Genomic DNA, 21,207 nt, shown 5'->3' on the forward strand with positions numbered 1-21,207 from the left:
CAGTATGCATAAGTATGCACACACCCTGACTTAAGTTTTGTTACCGGGGTACTTGACAGATACCAGAATAATCCAGGCATAGAGCACTGGAAAATGTTAAAGAAAGCTTTGCACTATGTGAGGGGCACAACTGGCCTCATGCTAACATATAGAAAATCAGACACTTTAGATATAGAAGGTTATTCAGATTCAGATTTTGCAGGAGATGCAGATGATAGAAAATCCACATCTAGATATATCTTCACTCTTGCAAAAGGAGCAATATCGTGGAAAAGCTCCAAGCACTCAGTTACAACATCCTCCATGATGTATGCTAAATTTGTGGCATGTTATGAGACCTCTAGGTTGGTCACATGACTAAAGAAATTTGTACCCAAATTGAAGTGGTCGACAGCATAGAAAGACCACTGAAACTATACTGCGACAACGAGCCAGCAATTTTTTTATGCTCATAACAACAAGTCGAGTGGTGCTGCCAAACACATCGATATTAAGTTTTATGTTGTTAACAAGCAAGTCCAGGATCAAACAGTTTGTCTAGAATACATTAGTACTAAGAAGATGTTAGCAGATCCGCTTACAAAAGGCCTACCACCCAATGTGTTCAGAGAACACTTAGCCGGCATGGGTTTAAGGGAAACCTATGATTCCTGGAGAAAGAGGGCCCAAGAATAAGACTCCATTTCAGACCGAAAAGGTGATCTTGGCTATTATCTAACGGTAGTAACTGTCATGACAAGGCACGCCCTATACACTGATCTACGATGGGATGGACCAAGCTTAGATAAAGAAGAAGAGTAAGAAACAATAAGAGATCAAGGGGGAGAATGTTGGCATTGATCTCTTGGCCTGATCCAACGATCAGGCCAGACCATTGACGCGCACTAATCGATGGCGCCTAGCCCGTTTGGTTGGTGGGCCCCAGTCGCCTGCACTATATAGAAGAGGAGGGGGGCCGGGGCACATGGTACAAAATTCACAACCGCCGCCACTCACCCCTCCAACAACCCTACCGATCGAGGGAAGTGTGAGGCCGACGGGAAGTTTGCCACCACGTCGCTCCCCTTCACCACTCCCGTCACCGCAAGTGCAGGTGGTGACCTGAGGGTGACCGCTACCCTCGCCGACCGTCTCCGCCGCCGGACCCGCTCCTCTCTGACCCCGAGTTCCTCAACGTCATCGGCGCCATGGTGAACCCGATCTCCGGCGCCTCCGCTCCACCTCCGGCTGATGGTCTGTATCTACTACTCACTCCCTGTCTCTCTCAATGGACCCTAGATGAACCACTTGTAAATCTACTCAGAACTTGTACCCCTACCTGATTTGTATGCCTAGATGTGATCTTGTTCAGAACCTCTAGGTTTATCAGATCTTGTTGCAGCTTTCATGGTACCTGTTAAGTCTGGATCTTAACACCGCGAAAGCAAGGAAGCCCCAAAGTACCGTGACAACAAGGATATTTTCGAGCACCACAAGAAAAAATGCGGTGCCGATCAAGACGACCATGAGGATAGCCGAGGCCGCTCAGATTGGGGACTCCAGGTCTCGTACAAGTGTAGCAGGGCAATCTATTCTGATCACTCGAGATGGTCACTTGGGCAAGCGTGCCAAGCACCAAGGTATGTCCAAGGAGAAATTAAGAATGGTGGTTCATCAAACGGTGCTTTGCGTTTCTCTCAGAATTTTCTGCCTAGTGCCTTACGGCATAGTTTTTAGGACCAGACCGATCATCGAACCGGTAAGCATGTCGGTTCAATGGTTCATTGGTTCAACCATTATGAACCGGTTGAACTGCCGGTTCAAAAATTTTGGACCGTAGAACTGAACCGGCCACAGACACTATGAACTGGTACCATGTACAAGTAATTAGTAAATACTACATAGTTGATCATAAGAAAATAAGCTCATAGATAACATATAATTATATAGCATCTATGTTCAACATATGGAGCACGAGTATAAATTGAATTCTTGCAGAAGCAAGCAACATGCTCAAGCCAATAGTAGAATCTATGATGAAAAATTCAGTAGCCTAATAAGCTCTGATGTAGCGGCTGTAAATCTGCTCTTTCCAACAACAACTTGAGCTGCAACCTGCAATCAAGTTTCTATATTCAAATCAGTCAAATATGAACACTATACACCTATACAGATCCAATCCTTTCAGTTTGTATTCTAAGTTACTAGAGCAACTCCAACCCACCTCCTACTTTTGGCCTCCTATTTCATCTATATGAGGGTCTCTCATCCTATTTATCTCTCCTATTTGGCAATGGTCTCCAACAGCACTCTTAAAGGATGAGAGACTCTCATTTCATTCCTAAATGTAGGAGGGGAGGCCAGCAGGTTTGAGAGACTCTCAAAGTTAGGAATGAGAAAGGAGTTTGGTTGGAGATGTTTTTTTTCTCTTCTCTCTCCTAAATACAGAGTAGGAGATCAAATAGGATGTGGGTTGGAGTTGCTCTAACCATTAGGCGTTAGCCATGTCTGCTCTCTGCATTCAAGACTCTTCCTATGTGGTGTGTGGCTGTGTGATCGTCTGCTCGATGTAGGAGACAGGCACGCACCAGGCAGGTTGCAGGGGTAGGCCGGGCGGCCACCAATCGCCACTCACCAGGGTCCAGGGGCGCACTTGCACAGCCGCAGGCCCGCAGCCGTGCACGCTAGCGGCACAGGTCGCTGCGGCGCCGCACGCAGGGGACGACCAGCCGACGAGGCGGAGAGACGGAGGGGCCGCTCAGTCGGGGAGCTGGTGAAGAGCAGTAGGGAGCCAGGGAGAGCCGACTAGGTGGAGCGGCAGGCCAGCTGCTCGGCCGCGCCGGGCAGCGTGCAGCAGCCGCCGTGGTTCGATGCGCCGCCGGCTCGCGCGCTCGATGCCCCAATGCGCCGCGCCGCCGCCCTCCCGCAGGCCGCCGCAGCCGCCCACCGGGCGCAGCAGCAGCAGCCCGCCCCGGCCCTGCAGATGGATGCGTCACCGGCCGCTGCGCCGAGCTCGATGCGCTGCCAAAGCGGGAAGCCCCGTCCGCCATCGCCATCACGCGCGCAGAATGAAAAGGTGAAAAATTCCCACACTCACGCGCCCATCAACCAGCACAGGGAGGTTATTTTTGGATAAGCTAAAAAACTGCCCCGGTTCGTATGGAACCGACCGGTTTACCAGTTCTGTTAAAAACTGGGCGGTTCAATTTCACAGACAATCTTTTAAGCGAACAGGACCGGTGGAGGCTCTAGTTCGGTGTTTTAGCAGTCCGCCGGTCCAGTCCGGTCCTAATAACTAGGCCTTACGGCCGTCTGGCCAGCCTGCACATCCCCGCAATGACTTGGGACGAGGGGTATCCTTCACCCTGTCTCCGAGCCCTTCGAGAGTTACGGGCAATGCTCGTCGCACTCCATCGGCTGTGGCAGCACCTGAGGCATGATGGTTTGCCGAATACACCGAGAGAAAGATTGGATCTGGTTACATCCGTAGACCTGATGTAACCTATGTTGATCTGGTTGCAGCTCTCGTGGTACCTGTCAAGTCTAGTCTGGATCTTCACACCTCGAAAGCAAGGAAGCCCCGGAGTACCGCGACAACAAGGGTGTTTTCAAGCTCCATGACAAGAAATGTAGTGCCCATCAAGACGACCATGAGGACAACTGAAGCCGCTCAGATTGGGGCTCCAGGGTCTCGTACAAGTGTAGCAGGGCAATATGGTCTGGTCGCTCGGGATGGGCACTAGGACAAGCGTGCCAAGCACCATGAAGGTATGTCCAAGGGAGAAATTAAGAATGGTGGTTCATCTAACGGTGCATTGTGTTCGCCTCGAAATTCTCTGGCTAGTGCCTTACGGCTGTCCGGCCAGTCTGCACGTCCCCGCCATGACTTGGGATGAAGGGTATCCTTCACCCTTTCTCCGAGCCCTCCATGCTGATCTTGCTCGTCTTTTACGTCTGCTGAAGAAGATGCCACTTGATGGTGCCAAGGTGATCCAGACACTCGTCCTCCTCATGTGCCAATGGGCCAGCATGATGATTACCTGCTTCCTGCTGATTTGGAGCTATTTACTACCCGCCTGGGGATACTAGCCCAACGCTTGGAGCATGGGGTCTCCCACTTGGAAAGCAAAGAAAGTTGTGCTCTCCCACTTGCAACATATTGAGGTAGCATGTTCTGAGGTGACGGCTGGGGTTGCGAGGTATCAGGATAGTGTTGACTGTAGGACATTAGCCTAGTTAGAACTGGTCGGAAATTAAAGTCTATATTAGAAGCCATGTTGTTACTCATTTCTTTTAAAAGGGGTTGTTCTTACTTTCTTAATTGAAAAATTATTTAATTACTTTTGGTGTGTTGTTTATTTGTTTCAATGCTTTTAAATAAGTTTTCAATCAATTGCAATACTCTGTTATTAAAATAAAATTTTCTGTTTCGATGTTGTTCTGTTGCGCTGCTACAGATGGCCAAAGTTCGCCAGACTGCCCGGAAGAGAACCAGTGGACCGCCCCGTCAGATCCAGCATCCTCAGGAGCCACAACAGGAGGAGGCACCCGTTACAGTGTCATTACATGACGATGCGATAGAATTCGGTACAAAAGGACCCGTAGGCCTAAAACAAAGTACAAATAAAGACATCCGCGACGCAGCACTTCAGGCGCTCGGTGTGGTCCGTGGACAGCACCAGGGCGTGCTTGGGCGTTCAGAGTACGAGTTCTACGCGCAGCAATTCGGCGGCAGTATGGTGCACACCTTCCCTACGACCAACAGGGTGGCCGACGCGAGACTGATTTATTACTGTTCTTTTCCTTAAAATTTATTACTGTTCTTTTTCTACCTTGTAGTTGTTCCTCCGTTTCTTTTTAAATAAATATGGTTGCTGACCTCTCCTTTTATTCAAATTTTTTTATTTAGATGGCCCGCACCAAGCTCACCGCCAGGAAGTCTGACACCGGCTATATCCCTCCACGTGCACGTGCACCTGCAGCTACCTGGGTGCATCAGCCAGAGACCAAGTCCTACTCTGACGGACTTCGCGCAGGAGGGCCCGCTCGTGAGCTCCAGACGCTACTTCAGGGGCTCGTGTATGAGAAGATGCCAGTCTACATGGGGAGGTATGCCCCAATGGAGGGCCATGGCTACAGCTGGTCGGTCAAGGTCACCATCTTCAAGAGGACTGCAGATGATGGGGATCACTAGGTGGAGAGAGTTCACGAGGCCATCGCACCGCATGACTCCTTCGATGCAGGTATCCGCGACGCAGTACTTCAGGCACTCGGTGTGCTCTGTGGCAGCACCAGGGCGTGCTTGGGCGTTCAGAGTACGAGTTCTACCCGCAGCGAGTCGGCGGCAGTCTGGTGCACACCTTCCCTGCGACCAACAGGGTGGCCTATGCGAGACTGATTTATTACTGTTCTTTTCCTTAAAATTTATTTCTGTTCTTCTTCTACCCTACAATTGTTCCTCCATTTCTTTTTAAATAAATATGGTTGCTGACCTCTCCTTTTATTCAAAATTTTTTTATTTACATGGTCCGCACCAAGCTCACCGCCAGGAAGTCTGACGCCGGCTACATCCCTCCACATGCACCTGCAACAGCTACCTGCGTGCATCAGCCAGAGACGAAGTCCTACTCTGACGGACCTCGCGTAGGAGGACCCGCCCGTGAGCTCCGAACGCTACTTCAGGGGCTCGGGTACGAGAAGATGCCAGTCTAGGTGGGGAGGTGCGCCCCAATGGAGGGCCATGGCTACAGCTGGTCGGTCAAGGTCACCATCTTCAAGAGGACTGCAGATGATGGGGATTACCAGGTGGAGAGAGTTCACGAGGCCATCGCACTGCATGACTCCTTCGACGCAGGCATCAGCGACGCAGCACTTCAGGCGCTCGGTGTGGTCCGTGGACAGCACCAGGGCGTGCATGGGCATTTGTAACACCCGTGTTTTCAATTTAGGAACCTAATTAAAATTAATTAGAATTTGTATAGGTTCGATAAGAGTTTGCTTAATTTATTTTGAATTTAGAGCATTTATTGCAAATTAAATAAATTATTTAGCCATAAAATAAATATAAGAAAAATAGGTGTGTGCATTTCATGCTGGTTTGCATCCTTATTTGCTTGTTGTTCAATTTAAATTCGAATCCTCGGGTTTGAATTTAAATTGAAGGTGTTTGGTCCGTTTCAGAAAAATAGAGAGCTTTTCCTTTTTCCCTGTCCCGTTTTCAGCCCGGCCCATCTCCTTTTTGTTTCCTTTTCTTCCTTTCTTCTCCCCTCGTGGCCCAGCCCGCTCCAGCCTTCCTTTCCTCTTCTCTCTCTGATGCGGGGGACCCGCCCGTCATACCCGAGCTCGGGACGGGCCGGGACTCTCCCCGAGTCCGAGCGCCGCTCCCCCCCCCCCCGCGGCTTCGTGGCCCGCACTCCAAGGCCCCGGCCCCGGCCTATAAAAGCAATGCCCCCGCGTCCCCTTGAACTCTAACCCGAAGCCACCGCCTCCTGCCTCGCAAAACCCTAGTTTCCACACCGCCGCCATTGTTCGAGCTCGGAGTTCTCCGCGACGCCGCCGTTCCGACACGTCCCCGTCGACTTCAAGCCCTCCAGGAGCTCCGCGCCGAGGTAGTGAAGCACGCGGGCTTGTTTTTCCCCTCTCCCTCGCTCTGTTTCGCCCGGGAGAGCTCTCCGTCGCCGCCGATCCGCCTTGCGCCGCAGCGAGCTCCGCTCGGTCCGTACTAGCCCGCGCCGCTGCCCTAGATGAGTTGCCCGCGCCGCGCGCTTGCTCCTAGTGCAAACGGCCAAGTTCGGTGAACCACCGCCGCGCACCGCCGCTTTGCTCGATGCCGGTCGCCCGGCGTCGCCGCCGGTCGCCCCAATCCACCTCAGCCGTCCGATCTAGATCGGGTGGCCCAGATCCAATCCAACCCCAAGTCAAACCTAGTCAAGATCGGTCAACCGAGGAATTTTTGCTAAAGAGCCCTCCAATTTTTCCAAAATAAACCCGCCATCCTCTGCTGTTGAAAGTATTTACGACAAAGCCCTTTTCTTTTATGTTTTAGCCCCTGAGTATAAGGTTTAATTAAGTTTTAGCCATTCGAACTTGTTTTAGCCATAACTTTCTCGTTTTAGATCCGTTTTTGATGAATCTTGCGCTCACGCGATCGTTGCAATGAGTAGAATAGTTTAGTAATCTTGTTTTGTTCTGTTTATATTGTTTGGTGTACTGTTTCTTATCTTTTTGCACTTGTTTGCTTGTATGTGCGTGTGCGATGCGATAGACGATCCGCAGTTCGAGGATCAGCAGCAAGATCAAGACTTCGGAGGACCGGACCAGCAGCAGTTTGAGGAAGTCAAGTGGACCCTTGATCATGTTTATGACCCATGAAATCACCAAGTCTATCACATTTACTTTTATGTACATGCATGTGTCTATAATATGATGGGAACCGAGTTAAGGACATGCCTAGTATTGTTTACCTTATTCCTTGATCAACTTGGGTTTATTTTCATGTTGGGTAGCTATGCTAGTTGCTTGTGACTCTAGCTTGTGACAGTCTTACCGAAAGGGCAAGAGGGGATGCATCGATGGGGTATAGCTCGGTCCTCTTGGGGCAATTGGTATTGTTTAATGATCCTTTGGTAAGGTACCACCTCATTAGGACAGTGTTATGATCACTTTGACTAGAAACCTTAGCGGATTGTTATGGGTTAGGGAATTTTTGTAAAGGCCTCGTAGCGTCCCTATGCAGTCATACCTAAGGAAGGAAGTGTGATACGGTGCTTGGACCGCACTTGCATGGTTGGGTTTAAAGTTCTTCGGAGCTTTTACGCGAATTGTGGTGAAAGTGTACAACCTCTGCAGAGTGTAAAACTGATATATCAGCCGTGCTCACGGTCACGAGCGGCTTGGACCCTCACATGATAATTGAACTTGAAGTTGATCTAAATCGACGCTTTTACTTATGTTTATGTTTCTTATCTTCATATATGCTTATCTTATGGGTTTAATGGTATATAATTATATCTAGTTAATGCTTGCTCCTAGTGCAAACCGCGCTCGAATCCGAGCCTCGGACGGCCGTCTACGGCCAAGTTCGGTGAACCGCCGCCGCGCACCGCCGCTTTGCTCGACGCCGGTCACCCAGCGTCGCCGCCGGTTCGCCCCAATCCACCTCAGCCGTCCCCGTCCGATCTAGATCGGGTGGCCCAGATCCAATCCAACCCCAAGTCAAACCTAGTCAAGATCGGTCAACCGAGGAATTTTTGCTAAAGAGCCCTCCAGATTTTCCAAAATAAACCCGCCGTCCTCTGCTGTTGAAAGTATTTACGACAAAGCCCTTTTCTTTTATGTTTTAGCCCCTGAGTATAAGGTTTAATTAAGTTTTAGCCCTTCGAACTTGTTTTAGCCATAACTTTCTCGTTTTAGATCCGTTTTTGATGAATCTTGCGCTCACGCGATCGTTGCAATGAGTAGAATAGTTTAGTAATCTTGTTTTGTTCTGTTTATATTGTTTGGTGTACTGTTTCTTATCTTTTTGCACTTGTTTGCTTGTATGTGCGTGTGTGATGCGATAGACGATCCGCAGTTCGAGGATTAGCAGCAAGATCAAGACTTCGGAGGACCGGACCAGCAGTAGTTTGAGGAAGTCAAGTGGACCCTTGATCATGTTTATGACCCATGAAATCACCAAGTCTATCACATTTACTTTTATGTACATGCATGTGTCTATAATATGATGGGAACCGAGTTAAGGACATGCCTAGTATTGTTTACCTTATTCCTTGATCAACTTGGGTTTATTTTCATGTTGGGTAGCTATGCTAGTTGCTTGTGACTCTAGCTTGTGACAGTCTTACCGAAAGGGCAAGAGGGGATGCATCGATGGGGTATAGCTCGGTCCTCTTGGGGCAATTGGTATTGTTTAATGGTCCTTTGGTAAGGTACCACCTCATTAGGACAGTGTTATGACCACTTTGACTGGAAACCTTAGCGGATTGTCATGGGTTAGGGAATCTTTGTAAAGGCCTCGTAGCGTCCCTATGCAGTCATACCTAAGGAAGTGTGATATGGTGCTTGGCCCGCACTTGCATGGTTGGGTTTAAAGTTCTTCGGAGCTTTTACGCGAATTGTGGTGAAAGTGTACAACCTCTGCAGAGTGTAAAACTGATATATCAGCCGTGCTCACGGTCACGAGCGGCCTGGACCCTCACATAATAATTGAACTTGAAGTTGATCTAAATCGACGCTTTTACTTATGGTTATGTTTCTTATCTTCATATATGCTTATCTTATGGGTTTAATGGTATATAATTATATCTAGTTAATGCTTGCTAATAAAATTTGATCAACTAAAAGTGCTGAGTGCAGTTAGCCGTGTCAGCTATTCCTTGAATTAGCCTTGTATGTATTATAGTTGTTTCCCTACCACTTGTTGAGTACCAACCATAAGTGTACTCACCCTTGCATACTTGCTCCTCGGACCATAATAACAACTATCTGGAGTATCCAGAAGGCTTCGAGGATTTCTAGGCGTATGTCTCCCAATCATCTGCCTGTGCTGAAGAAGATTCCGCTGCTACTCTATAGACGTTTACTTGTTCGCTTAAGACATTTGGTTTTGTAATAAAATCTTTAATACTCTCTTTACGTTTGCACTTGTTGTGATATTCACTTTATGATCAATCATATGTGTGTAAACTGATCCTGGCGCACATATGAGATGCATTCGGTTTGTCCTCATCAACCGGGTGTGACAGAAGTGGTATCAGAGCAGTGTTGACTGTAGGATGTTAGCCTAGATAGAAATGGTCGAAAATTAAGGTCTAACTTGCTTAGCAACCATGCTCTTTCATGCTTATTTGCTTAATCCTTATTGATAGCTTTTGTCTCATCCTTGACTACATACTTGTTTCTCCTTCAAGTATGTTCTAAAACCTTTCTTCCATGTTCTTCAGATGGCCAGAACCAAGCAGACTGCACGCAAGAGCACTGGAGGTCGTGTCTTCGCCCGTCGTACCGTTCCTGCACCCGCTGAGCCAGTGCCTGCTCCAGCTTCTATTCCAGTGCCAGCTCAGCCGGAGGAAGAGGTTGAGGAAGTGCCCGGGAGGGATTACTTCTTCGACGAAGACCAAGAAGGCAACATCCGGGAAGTCGATGCGGACGGAAACATACAGCCATCTCTACTGTCGCCGACGCCAGCACACGATCTAGGCCCACCACTGGCCTATTTCGAAGCTCAGGTTCCAGCGGCCACCGTCGCTAGAGGAGGACAACGGTGACATCCAGTATGAGGGCTACTATGGAGGAGGCATGTGGGAAGGCTCTGATGCAGAGGAGGAGCCCCTGGAGATGTTAGAGGATGAAGCCCCAGCACCATCACCTGCACCTCCTGCTCCAGCAGCTTCAGCACCTGCACCAGCTGGAGGAGACCCGGAAGACCCAGAGGATCCAGAGGACCCAGGCGACGAGGATGATGATGAAGATGATCAGGATGACGACCCGCCAGAAGAAAGGGCACCGTACTGCGTCTACACCTCATTCCACGAGGAGGGTTACTTCCCCCTGCTGCTTCGGGACGTGCTGAACGAGCTTCACAACCCTGTGGCTCCCATGTACGAGATGTGGCACTATGAAGACCCTGCGCTCGGTGACTACTACTTCACTCGGGTCCACATAAGGGTGGATAATGGGCCCCAAGGCATGATGACCGTCTCCGCACATGACTCCTCCACACCCATGGCGACCTATCGTGCCGCAGTCAGCCATGCCGCCAGGAGGGCTCTCTGGTCCCTCAACCACACCAACCGCCGAGACTTGGAGGACACAGACTATCAGCACCTTCCTCGCCGTGCTCGTGGGACGGAGGATACGGAGTTGACACTTGGAGGGGACGAGGAGACCCGCGTCAATGTCACAGTGCGGGCTCTCGCCGGAGTCGACTCGGACCTAAGGAGCACCGTCAACCAGCTGGACGACACCCAAGACCGACTGAGAGAAGCTCACCACAGGATTTGCCAGCTAGAGGCTCAGCTTGCAGGAGAGGCGCCTCCACCTGTTCCAGAGGAGCCTCCGCTTCCCGCCTTGTCACCCCGCGCAAGAGGCTTCGTTTCGGCGACCGTGGTTACCAAAACTATTTCTATTAGATGATAGGCTTAAGAGTTTAGATTGAGTCTTGTAAAGAGTCTTTTTGTAATCGCTAGTTCGTGAACATTGATTAAGTGTGTTAGTTAATCAGTGTATTTCAATGCTTGGTTTTGTGAACATTTGTGAGTTGGCTTTTTGTAATGATTGCAGTGTAATTATGGAGTGATGACCATGATTGCATCAAGTTTTTAATAATGTTAGCTAGTTAGTAAAGCTTGGGGTTATCTATTTTATTTTATATTGTCTCTATCTCATCCTTGCACCTATAATTTACCATGATTATTTCATGAGTCTTACTTGTCTAACCGGTCAGATGGTGAACACTAGGTCCGGATCAGGAGTAGATCAGCCACCAGTGCAGCGTCAGAGAAGAGGCAACAACCAGCAACCCAACAACATGAGTGGAGGCAACAACCAGAACAACGGGCCACCGCCACCACCACCAGCAGGGATGGAGCAGTTCCTTGCTGCGCAGACATAGCTGTTGACTCAAATGGCCAACGCCATGACCAATCTACAAGCTCAAGCGAACCAAGCTCCAGTACCACAGCCGCCACAGAGGGATCGCCACCATGACTTCATGAGTCACAGACCTCCTACTTTCTCTCACTCACCAGATCCTCTTCACGCCGATGACTGGCTCAAGACCATTGAGAAGATGCTGAACATAGTTCAGTGTACAGACAGGGAGAAAGTATTGTATGCCTTAGGTAGATTGTAAGGAACTGCAGCAGACTGGTGGGATGCTTATATCGCCGCCCATGCTGATCAAGACACCATCACCTGGGAAGAGTTCAGGACTCAATTCAGGGAGCACCACATACCTGAGGGTTTGATGAAGCTGAAGAGGCAGGAATTCCTAGCTCTGAAGCAAGGGGGAATGTCCGTAAGTGAGTATCGGGACAAGTTCATCCAGCTGTCCCGCTATGCCCCCGCAGACGTGGCCACAGATGGGCAGAAGCAGGACTACTTCAGGCTAGGGTTGGTTGCACCCATCAGATATCAGTTGTTGGTGCACAGGTTTGATAGCTTCCAGAAACTGGTGGACAATGCCATCGCCGTGGAGAATGCTCGCAAGGAGATGGGCGAGCAAAAGCGGAAGTTTGAGTCACAAGGCCAGTCTAGCAATTCGCGCCCGCGCTTTGGACCCCAGCAAGGAAACCAGTACCGCACAGGAGGACAGAATGTCAACTTTGGGCAGAATCAGTATCAGTACCAGCGCCCAGCTCAGCAGTACCAGCAGAATCAGCAGTCAGTTCAACGCGCCACTCCCCAGCAGAATCGACAGAACACTCCAGTCGGTACCCCTGCGAGAAACAACAACCCCGCATCTTTCGGAGGCAATGCTTGCTTCAAGTGTGGGGAACAAGGGCATTTTGCGCACGCTTGTCCCAAGAGGAATGTCCAGGGCACTCCGGGTCAGAACAATAATAGTGGGCAGAGACAGACCCCTCAACAGCCGCAGCAGCAGCAGCAGCCGAGGAACAACAACCAGACTCCCCAGGGCAACCGAGGACAGCAGAATTATGTTCAAGGGAGGGTGAACCATGTTGCTGCGGAGACCGCTCAGGAGGCCCAGGAAGTTGTATTCGATATGTTTTTAGTCAACTCCGCCCCTGCATCGGTTTTATTTGATTCAGGAGCATCACATTCTTTCATTTCTGCTCAGTTCGTAGCAAAATATGGTATTCCCGTGCATTCTATGTCAAAACAAATGCTAGTTAGTTCGCCCGGGGGAAACATGAAGGCCATGTACCAGTGTCTTGGTGTCGGATTCCAGATCATGGGTAGAGAATTCCGTGCCAACTTCGTAGTACTGGATTCTAGAGGAATCGATATCATTCTTGGAATGGGATGGTTGAGCAAGGTTGATGCAGTGATTCAGTGTGCCAAGAGATCAGTGCTCCTCACTAGCCCAGAAGGTGAGAGGTTTGAGTTTGTTACAACCCCTCCAACATCAGCAGACTGTACGGTGAACTGGATGAAGGCTGCTCTGATAGAGGACATCAGGGTGGTGTGCGAGTACTCATATGTGTTCCCCGATGACTTGCCAGGTATGCCAGCTGAACGTGACATTGAGTTCATCATAGACCTTTTACCTAGCACTGCACCTACTGCTAAGAGACCATATAGGATGTTCACTGGTGAACTAAAAGAACTTAAGAAACAATTAAAGGAATTGTTAGATAATAAATTTATTCGTGCTAGTTCATCACCATGGGGAGCACCAGTGATCTTTGTTGACAAGAAGGATGGTACACAGAGGATGTGTGTGGACTGCAGTTTGATCCTGGTAGAGATGATCCTCGAGATGTCCCACCCACTAATCGGGACACAACCGTGAGGGCACAAGCTGACTGGGCACCTGGACGATGCTCCGCTTGTCTTCAAGTACTTGTACAGGTCCTTGCTTTCCATGGTGGCACACATATATCTTATTCATGCATGGCACTTTAGCTTGCTATCTTCTCATGAGCAACATGTGTGCACTCGCACATATGGCAACGCATGCATGAGCTTGCATATGCCTGGTTGCAGACTCCCCAGCTCCCTGCGGCTCCAAACCTCCTCGGATCATCAGTGCAGCGACATCTTGCGATAGCCTGATGTCACAACATTGCCTGCCATTTCGTCGCTTCCTGTCTCGCGTCTTCGCGGTGGCACCATCATCTTCGGCATCATCACAACGGTGCTGTCATCATCGGTCGGATTGGACGTGCAGCACTAGCCTCGTCAGGCCGTGTTTCGACGTCTTCGCGGTGGCGCCATCACGTTTGGTTTGGTGTGGAGCTCGGACATGCGTCGCGGGTCTTGTCGCTGGCCATGCCTTCATCACCAGATTGGCCTCTCCATCATTAACGTTCTCCATGGCAACACGGACTGATAATGGAGGCTGTGGACAATGGCATGATGTCGGGCTATAGCGGTCAGCGTCGTCGCCTTGATGGCAATGGAGGCGTCGTCGTATTGATGGCAATGGAGGCTGTGGACACGTAGTTGATGATGGCCTTTCGCAATCGCTTTTGGCATTGGTGAGTAGGAAAGGGGGCGTATGAGGTCCTTGATTCTTGACGTGTTCCTCGGCTCCCGAGCGATATAGGGGCCTGGGACGTACTAAGAACCCGGGGCCCTTTTAATAATACTATGATTATAATATTGCTTAGGAGCACTTGATGAGTTAATGTAGATAAATGTTTATATCAAATAATTTTTTATTATGGATATGCTTTGTAAAAATAGATTTATCATCCATAACTGATGTTTTTTTGCAAGAGATAAATTAAATGGGTGCTCATGATGTTTTTTTGCAAGAGATAAATTAAATGGGTGCTCACGATCAGTTGATCACTCACATTGTTATTCTTACTTTTGGTTCTATAAACTCCTCTTCATGCTAAAAATTAAAGAAAAACATGATTGGACAATTACTAGTCGAGTATGCACTAGAGTCAAACCTCAATGAACAAATAATCCTGACCAGAAGATTGGTTCGCCGAAACAGACGCTCAGATCTCCTCTTCTCCTCGTTGTGTTCTATCGTGTTGAAAATAAGGTAATAAATAACATAAGAGGATAGCCAGTATTGAATCTATCACTTGATCAATAATAAATAAAGAGAGGGTTAGAGAAGGGTTATGGACACACACTAATCGTTGGTGATCGCTTGATCGGTGATCCAAAGAGCAAAGAAGCAAAGACGAAGAAACCAATGGAGTCAGTCTAATAGACTGAAGGAGGCACCTTGTGAATTGACTCGTGGACGTCCGACGGCCAGACGCCATCACACCGGCGGCCGCATGTCGCGAAGACGCAACTCGCGATGCATGCGCGGCGGCGGCAGGACCAACCAATGAAAATATTTTTTTAATAAAGGATTACCAATCCGGAACCAATGAAAAGATGGAAAGGGACACACCAACGAAGCAACGAGGCGTCTCTGGACGGGGGATTTAGTAAAACGTAAGCCAAGATTAATAACTTATGAACGGTGTATACCCGATACCTGTGCAGCTGTACCATCTAAACTACCCTGTACGTACCTGACCGGGCCTCCAATACAGCGGCGGCCCTCGGCAGCAACGATGAACAGCAGAGATTGTCGAGGATGACCGAGGAGGGCGCCCGGTGTGGAACCATGCAGCTCGTGCGGACGGGTGCCGCAGCTCTGGCTCTCCTTGGTGGTGACGGTGCTGGCGAGATCGACGGTGACAGAGGTGGAGGCGGGCGCCGGCAGCCTGAGCGACGACGAATGAGAACGTCTCCTGGCTTCTTCGCGCGTGAGCTCTGATGGAAGGAAGCCCCTCTCCGCTCGTCAAGGAGATGGAGATCGGCGTGGCCTTATATAGGCGAGGAGTAAGGCGAGCGGTGGGAGTCCAGGATCCACGGGATCTGTTAAGAGGATAATCTTGTTCTGTTGGATCGGAGAGTGCGGCGGCAACGAACGAACGTGTCTCCTAGCCGCACGTGTCGACCCTAAGCTCTCTGAGCGGTGGGCCTAATCATGCGCCGGCCCACCTCTTTGTTAACACATACCTACACAAGATAAGAGAACTCCAACAGTTTGATTTTTCTCTTTTTACTTTCTTATCATATAGGGAAATCCCCTTTTCTATTTTCAACTTATAGGGGAGAAGTGCTCCAGTAGCTAGATTTTTCCCTTTCCCCTTCCCTCCTCCTGTCACGTGGGGTCAACATGTCATTGTCACATCTTCTCTTTCTTTCCCCTCCCCTCCCGTCGTGTTCCTCCATCGTGCGCCCGAGCCTGGGGTTGGCCCTCCTCCCGCCCCATTGCCCGCCTGCGGGCGCCGCCGCCCGGCAGGAACTCCCCGGCCTCGGCGTCCGAGAACGATGAGGAGCCCCCTGGCGCGAGCCGCCGATGGGGCCGCCGCCTCCAGCGCCCGCAGCACTGCCTCGCGACACAGAGCACGGCCACAGGCCACGAGCAGGCACGCCGCACGGGCACGCATGGGCAGCACCGCCTCGCGACGCAGAGCACAGCCACTGGCAGGCATGCGCAGAGCACGCAGCACGCCGCCGCGCCGCTCCCGGTGGGGTCCGCGGACGGCGCCGCCGGGGACGCGCCTGGCCCGGGCCCGCGCACGCCGCCTCCTGGCCGCTTCTTCACGGCCTCGGCGGGCGCCTTCTTCCTCCGCGCCGCCGCCGGCGTGGCGTCCATGCTGCCCCCCTCCTCCGCCGCCACCTCATTTGCTCGCTTCTCCCTTCCCGACTCCCCGCGGCTTTGCTTTGGCTTCCGGCGCGGGCGATTCGGCGACGACGGGCGGCTGGTAGGGAGCGTGCTTGTCGGCGTCCATGGCGGGGGCGGCCGTCGGCGATGGCGAGAGGCAACGGCGGGACGAAGAAGCAACGAGGAAAGGTTGACGCGGCTGTCTCCCCTTTCTATTGGGGATTGGGGAGATGTTATTGGGGATTGAGAAAAAATAAAGGGGAAAAGGAGATGAAAAATCAATCTGTTGGAGGAGGTTTTTTCACCATCAATCCCATATATTGAGAAAAGATGGAAAGGGAAAAGGGGAAAATCAAACTGTTGGAGTTGCTCTAAGAAAGCTAACAACCGCTGGACTAGAATCTCCCATGTTTAACTCCGATAATATCTGGAATTTTGGTATGCGCAAGACGCCATGCACAATGGCTGTCTGGTGAGCTAACGTTCAAAATCTCTAATCCACCAGCTGTGTTTCTTCTTAAAAGATAGTATATACGGGCATGGATGTCCATGCATTTGGTAGCTTGCTCCTTTTTTTCTTTGCTTCAGCAGCAGTAGCGGAGTCAGGATTAAAATCTACCTATGGTGGAGGCAGCCGACGACACCTTCATACGTCAATTTTTGTCAATTTTTTATGGTTCAGCTTCAAGGAAATAAGCTGGTTGGGCTGACGGCTCAAAAGTCTAAAGTCTAAGAGCATCTGCAGCAGATTACTTATCTCTCATATCATATATATTTTTTCTCTCCACTACTAATAATATTATTTACATTTTCGGTAGCTAGTGTTGTAGTAGATTACTCAAAGAATAGGGTGGAGGAAGTAATCCCCCTATATTGAGCAAGAGAGAGGTGTGTTTTGGCGATCACCAAAAAATTTAGATATTAGTGATAGAATTGGTAATCTGCTGGAGCACCTTACATTACCAAAAGAATGTATTTTTATTATTGGGGAGACGGATGAGTAATTTGATGGAGATGTTCTAAACGTTTTATTTTCTTCTTCCTCAAGTTGCTAGCCGAACATATCTCTGTTTCCATGGTGGCTGAACCTCGTAGGAACTGGCGTTGGGTTGTTTGTCGATCACTAGGTACGGCGGCCGCCATAGCTCCCCATACTGGTCCACTGTGCTTGAACACAAAATCTCATCAAACAGAGACCCGAACCCCTGGTGTTTTCATTCATGTTTTCATGCACGAGATCACCCCTGTCCATCCGCCGGGGAGGCAGGACCGACGTGGCGAGAGTAGGCAGGCGGCATCAGTGGGGCGTACAAAGGGTGAATCTAATAAAGGTCGGGAAATCCTCCCTTGATCCATTCCCTTTCGTAATCTCGAATTTCTAACCTTCCATACAAGGGCGGAGCTTCATTGGGGCAAGGCCCCCTGGCCAATGAAAATCTCCACTGCGTGAATAGTAAAATGGCACTGTTCATTACTGTAGCAAAAGAGTGGCCCCCTCATTTGTCTAAAATTCAAGGTCAAGCTCCGCCATTGCTTCCATATAGTGTTTGGAACTCGTTGTTTTGCCCGGCTTGTTATTGCGGTTCGATCTCGCCCAACCCGATGGATTTCTTCACAATCTCTTGGTTGATTGCACCTGCGCTCCAAATCAGTAGAGTTAGCTTACGTACTATATATGGCTTGTGGGTTCAATTAAGCATGTGATTCGAGTGGCACTGTGCGTGAAGTTGCATGAACTGTACTATTTGAAGATGTGATGCCCCGATGAGTGATGCGTGCTCTATATTGGTAGAATTTTACATGGTAGTATGAAAAAAAATATATGTTGCAAGTACGGACCTAAACTTTAAAAATTGGGTGTACATGATCCGTTTGAAATATAAATTATTTCACAAACTAAATAATTATTTTTCTTGTGACCTTGCATTGATTCCATCTAAAAAGTTTGGTATGGTTCACTACATTACATCTCTCTTTAGGCAATAACTTCCCAATATCATATAACAAAGATATAACATGTCTCTGTGAACTTTGGCAATTCCCGGTTGAAGCACAATTCAGATACACAGGCCCTGACTGGGTGCTCCTTCTCCTTGACCAATGCACAGAGGACGAACGGGACCTCGTTAAACTGATTTTATGGAAAACCTGGTCAAGACACAACAATATCACGCATCAAGAGGGGCCAATCAGTATTTCAGAGGGCGTGCATGCCTTGTGCTCCATGCAGCCTACTCTGCTGGCGCTAGGCACGGAGGAAATTGATAGGAAAGGGAAAGCTTCCAGTTCACCATCCGGCAATGGGAAACAACACAGGTCGGTAACCCGAGGTCAGGAGAGGAACTCCAAATGCGAACCTCCTCCCGTGGGTCAAAATAAATGTCGATGGTTCCCGGATTCGGGTGATGCAGGCATTGGTGTCATCGCACGTCATAGCAGTGGGCAGGTAATTTTCACAGCTTGGCGTGTGCTTTTCAGGAGCCAGGACGCGGTGGAATCAAAAGCTCGAGCCTGCCTGGAGGGTCTCCATTTGGCGTCCCAATGGGTGCAAGCTCCAGTCATCATCGAGTCTGACTGTGCCAGGATTGTTCAAGCCTTGCGTGAGAGGGAGGAACGGTCGGCAATCAGCTTCATCCTGTCAGAAGCTAGAGATCATGCAACGATGCTAGAGGACTGGTCTGCAGTGAAGGTTAAAAGAGAGTGTAATCGTGTTGCTAATGAATTAGCTCATCTAGTGTTGACGACCAAAATTGGCAGTAACCTGAAGTTCAGACCGGTCTGACCGGTAGGGTCAACCGGTCTGACCGGTCCAAGTGGAATCCGAGTACAACTAGTGATTTTAATAGATTTAGATCTTGTAATAGGATTTCTTGCGGGATAAGTCCACCCCACCCTATAAATATAAAGGGTCACGGCCGATTAGGTATCCAATCGATCAAATCAATACAATTTTTATCTTTTTACTTTTCTCTTGCCCTAACTTTTCCAATCTACTATTTGATGTTCCTCCGTCGTCTCTACGTCGATTGAGCGCGTTCTAGGTGGCCTGCCGATCCTAGAACAATCCTACGTGCGCCTGCCCCGACGGGTCCTTCCCGGGCGACGTTCGTTGGTCTCACCGCCGGCCTGCTCGGCGACAACCGGTCTGACCGGTATACCCGACCGGTCTGACCGGTCTGAGCATCGGCGCTGCATTGTGCCGTCGCTCGCTGCGCGTTCAAGCGTTTTCGTGTGTTGGCCCTAGTTCTGCACCAACATATTTTGGCGGTCTGACCGGTCTAGGCGTTTGTAGACGGTCTGGCATGACCAACCGGTCTGACCGGTAGGTCCGACCGGTCTGACCGGTCTAAGAGGAGTCCGAGTACAATTAGAGTTTTTAATAGATTTAGATCTGTAAACAGGATTTCTTGCGGGGTAAGTCTTCCCCACCCTATAAATATAAAGGGTCACGGCCGATTGAAGGAACAACCCAATCGAATCTATCAAAAACACATCTTTTATCTTTTTATCTTTACCCTACTTTTCCAACCTCGACATGCTGTTCTTCTCTCGTCTCCATAGCGTTTGAGGACGCCCTAGCTGGCCTGCCGAGTCTAGGACAACCCTACACGCACTTGCCCCGACGGGGTCCCTTCCGGGCGAGCGTTCGTAGGATCGTCGCCGTTCTGCACGGCGACCGGTCTGACCGGTCCCTCTGACCGGTCTGACCGCTCCACGCAGGAGGTGCTGCAAGGAGCTCCTCCTCGTGTCGCGCGACCTAGCGCGATCGTGTGTTGGCCCGTAAAAGATGTCAACATCTAGCTAGAAGGTCTATGCACACCACGGTGTGGCTTGGCCGAGCGCCTGCGTGCGTCGAAGCCATAGTTGTAAGCGACTGCACCCCTTCTACCTAGTAATAAAGCACTCTTTGACCTGCAAAAAAAAAAAGATATAACATGTCTTATGTATGGTTGTAGCTTATGTTAGTTATTACATAGCTAGCACACAAAAATATCTATCAGTATGGAATACGATTTTTTGCTCCACTATATGATTTGAAAGGTAGTAGGGCATGTTTTCTAACACTAATAAGGTAGAATAAGATTTTTTAACTAGAATAATTTGTTATATTACTAGTAAATATGCCATACATTGTTACATGTGAATAGGTGATATTGTGAAGCATTTTATAACCTTATCTGTTTAAATATCTTCACGGCATAATTAAATTCCACATAATATCATCACGTTCAAAATCCTTTATTTAGTTTTGACACCTAGCACTTCTTAACACTTTCATACATGCCGCATGTAGGGTTTTAATTTGTTATATTACTAGCCAAAATATTTAATCGAAACCCAAAAAACCCGACCTAACCCAAAAATTATACATGAAAAATCGGATTTTACCTGACCTGATCCGACCACGTGTAGGGTTCGGATCGGGTCAAAAGAAATTATCAGGGCTATACTAGGAATCAAGATCGAGCTATTCAATAAAGCTCAAGTATTTCTATTCGAATATCATGTGCATGCACCCTGCTACCTCTATTAAATTTTCAACCATCTAAAGTTAAAATAATGTAGCTAGAAACTAGAGACTTCTGTTAGCTAACAAGTTCCTGTGTCACAGAAGATAAAAACATGTATAAAATAGAGTAAAATACACTGATAGTCTCTAAATTGGTGAGGGTCCATCACTTAGGGCCATCAAGTACGAAAGTGTATTTATGGGTTTACAATTTTTAAGTAGTTCATGTAGATCGATACAGATTCTCGTATGCAAGACATGGCAATGCTGATTAAACGAGGGAAGACCAAGCGTCGTGTTCGGCAATGGGCCCGTGGCGGGGCACCACAAGATGTGCGATGCAGCCGCGTAGCGGAGGAGGAGCAGGACGACGCGCCACGACGGAGCTTGGACCCCGTTGGCG

The 21,207-nt window shown here is 49.2% G+C and overlaps 1 protein-coding gene and 1 long non-coding RNA gene across 2 annotated transcripts; both read right to left on the reverse strand.

Annotated features, from left to right (window-relative positions):
* Positions 1 to 1,899: 1,899 nt before the first annotated feature.
* LOC120687743 lies at positions 1,900 to 15,452 on the reverse strand. The gene is made up of 4 exons (XR_005680823.1): positions 15,150 to 15,452; positions 14,851 to 15,046; positions 14,565 to 14,643; positions 1,900 to 2,094 (listed from the first exon to the last, which is right to left on the reverse strand). It is a non-coding gene; the product is annotated as an uncharacterized LOC120687743 (long non-coding RNA).
* Positions 15,453 to 15,811: 359 nt separating this feature from the next.
* On the reverse strand, positions 15,812 to 16,285 carry LOC120689209. The gene has a single exon (XM_039971524.1). The coding sequence runs from the start codon at positions 16,283 to 16,285 to the stop codon at positions 15,812 to 15,814; it is 474 nt and encodes a 157-aa protein (XP_039827458.1).
* Positions 16,286 to 21,207: the final 4,922 nt, after the last annotated feature.

This window comes from Panicum virgatum, chromosome 9N (assembly GCF_016808335.1).
Source record: "Panicum virgatum strain AP13 chromosome 9N, P.virgatum_v5, whole genome shotgun sequence".
In the NCBI taxonomy this organism is placed as follows: domain Eukaryota; kingdom Viridiplantae; phylum Streptophyta; class Magnoliopsida; order Poales; family Poaceae; genus Panicum; species Panicum virgatum.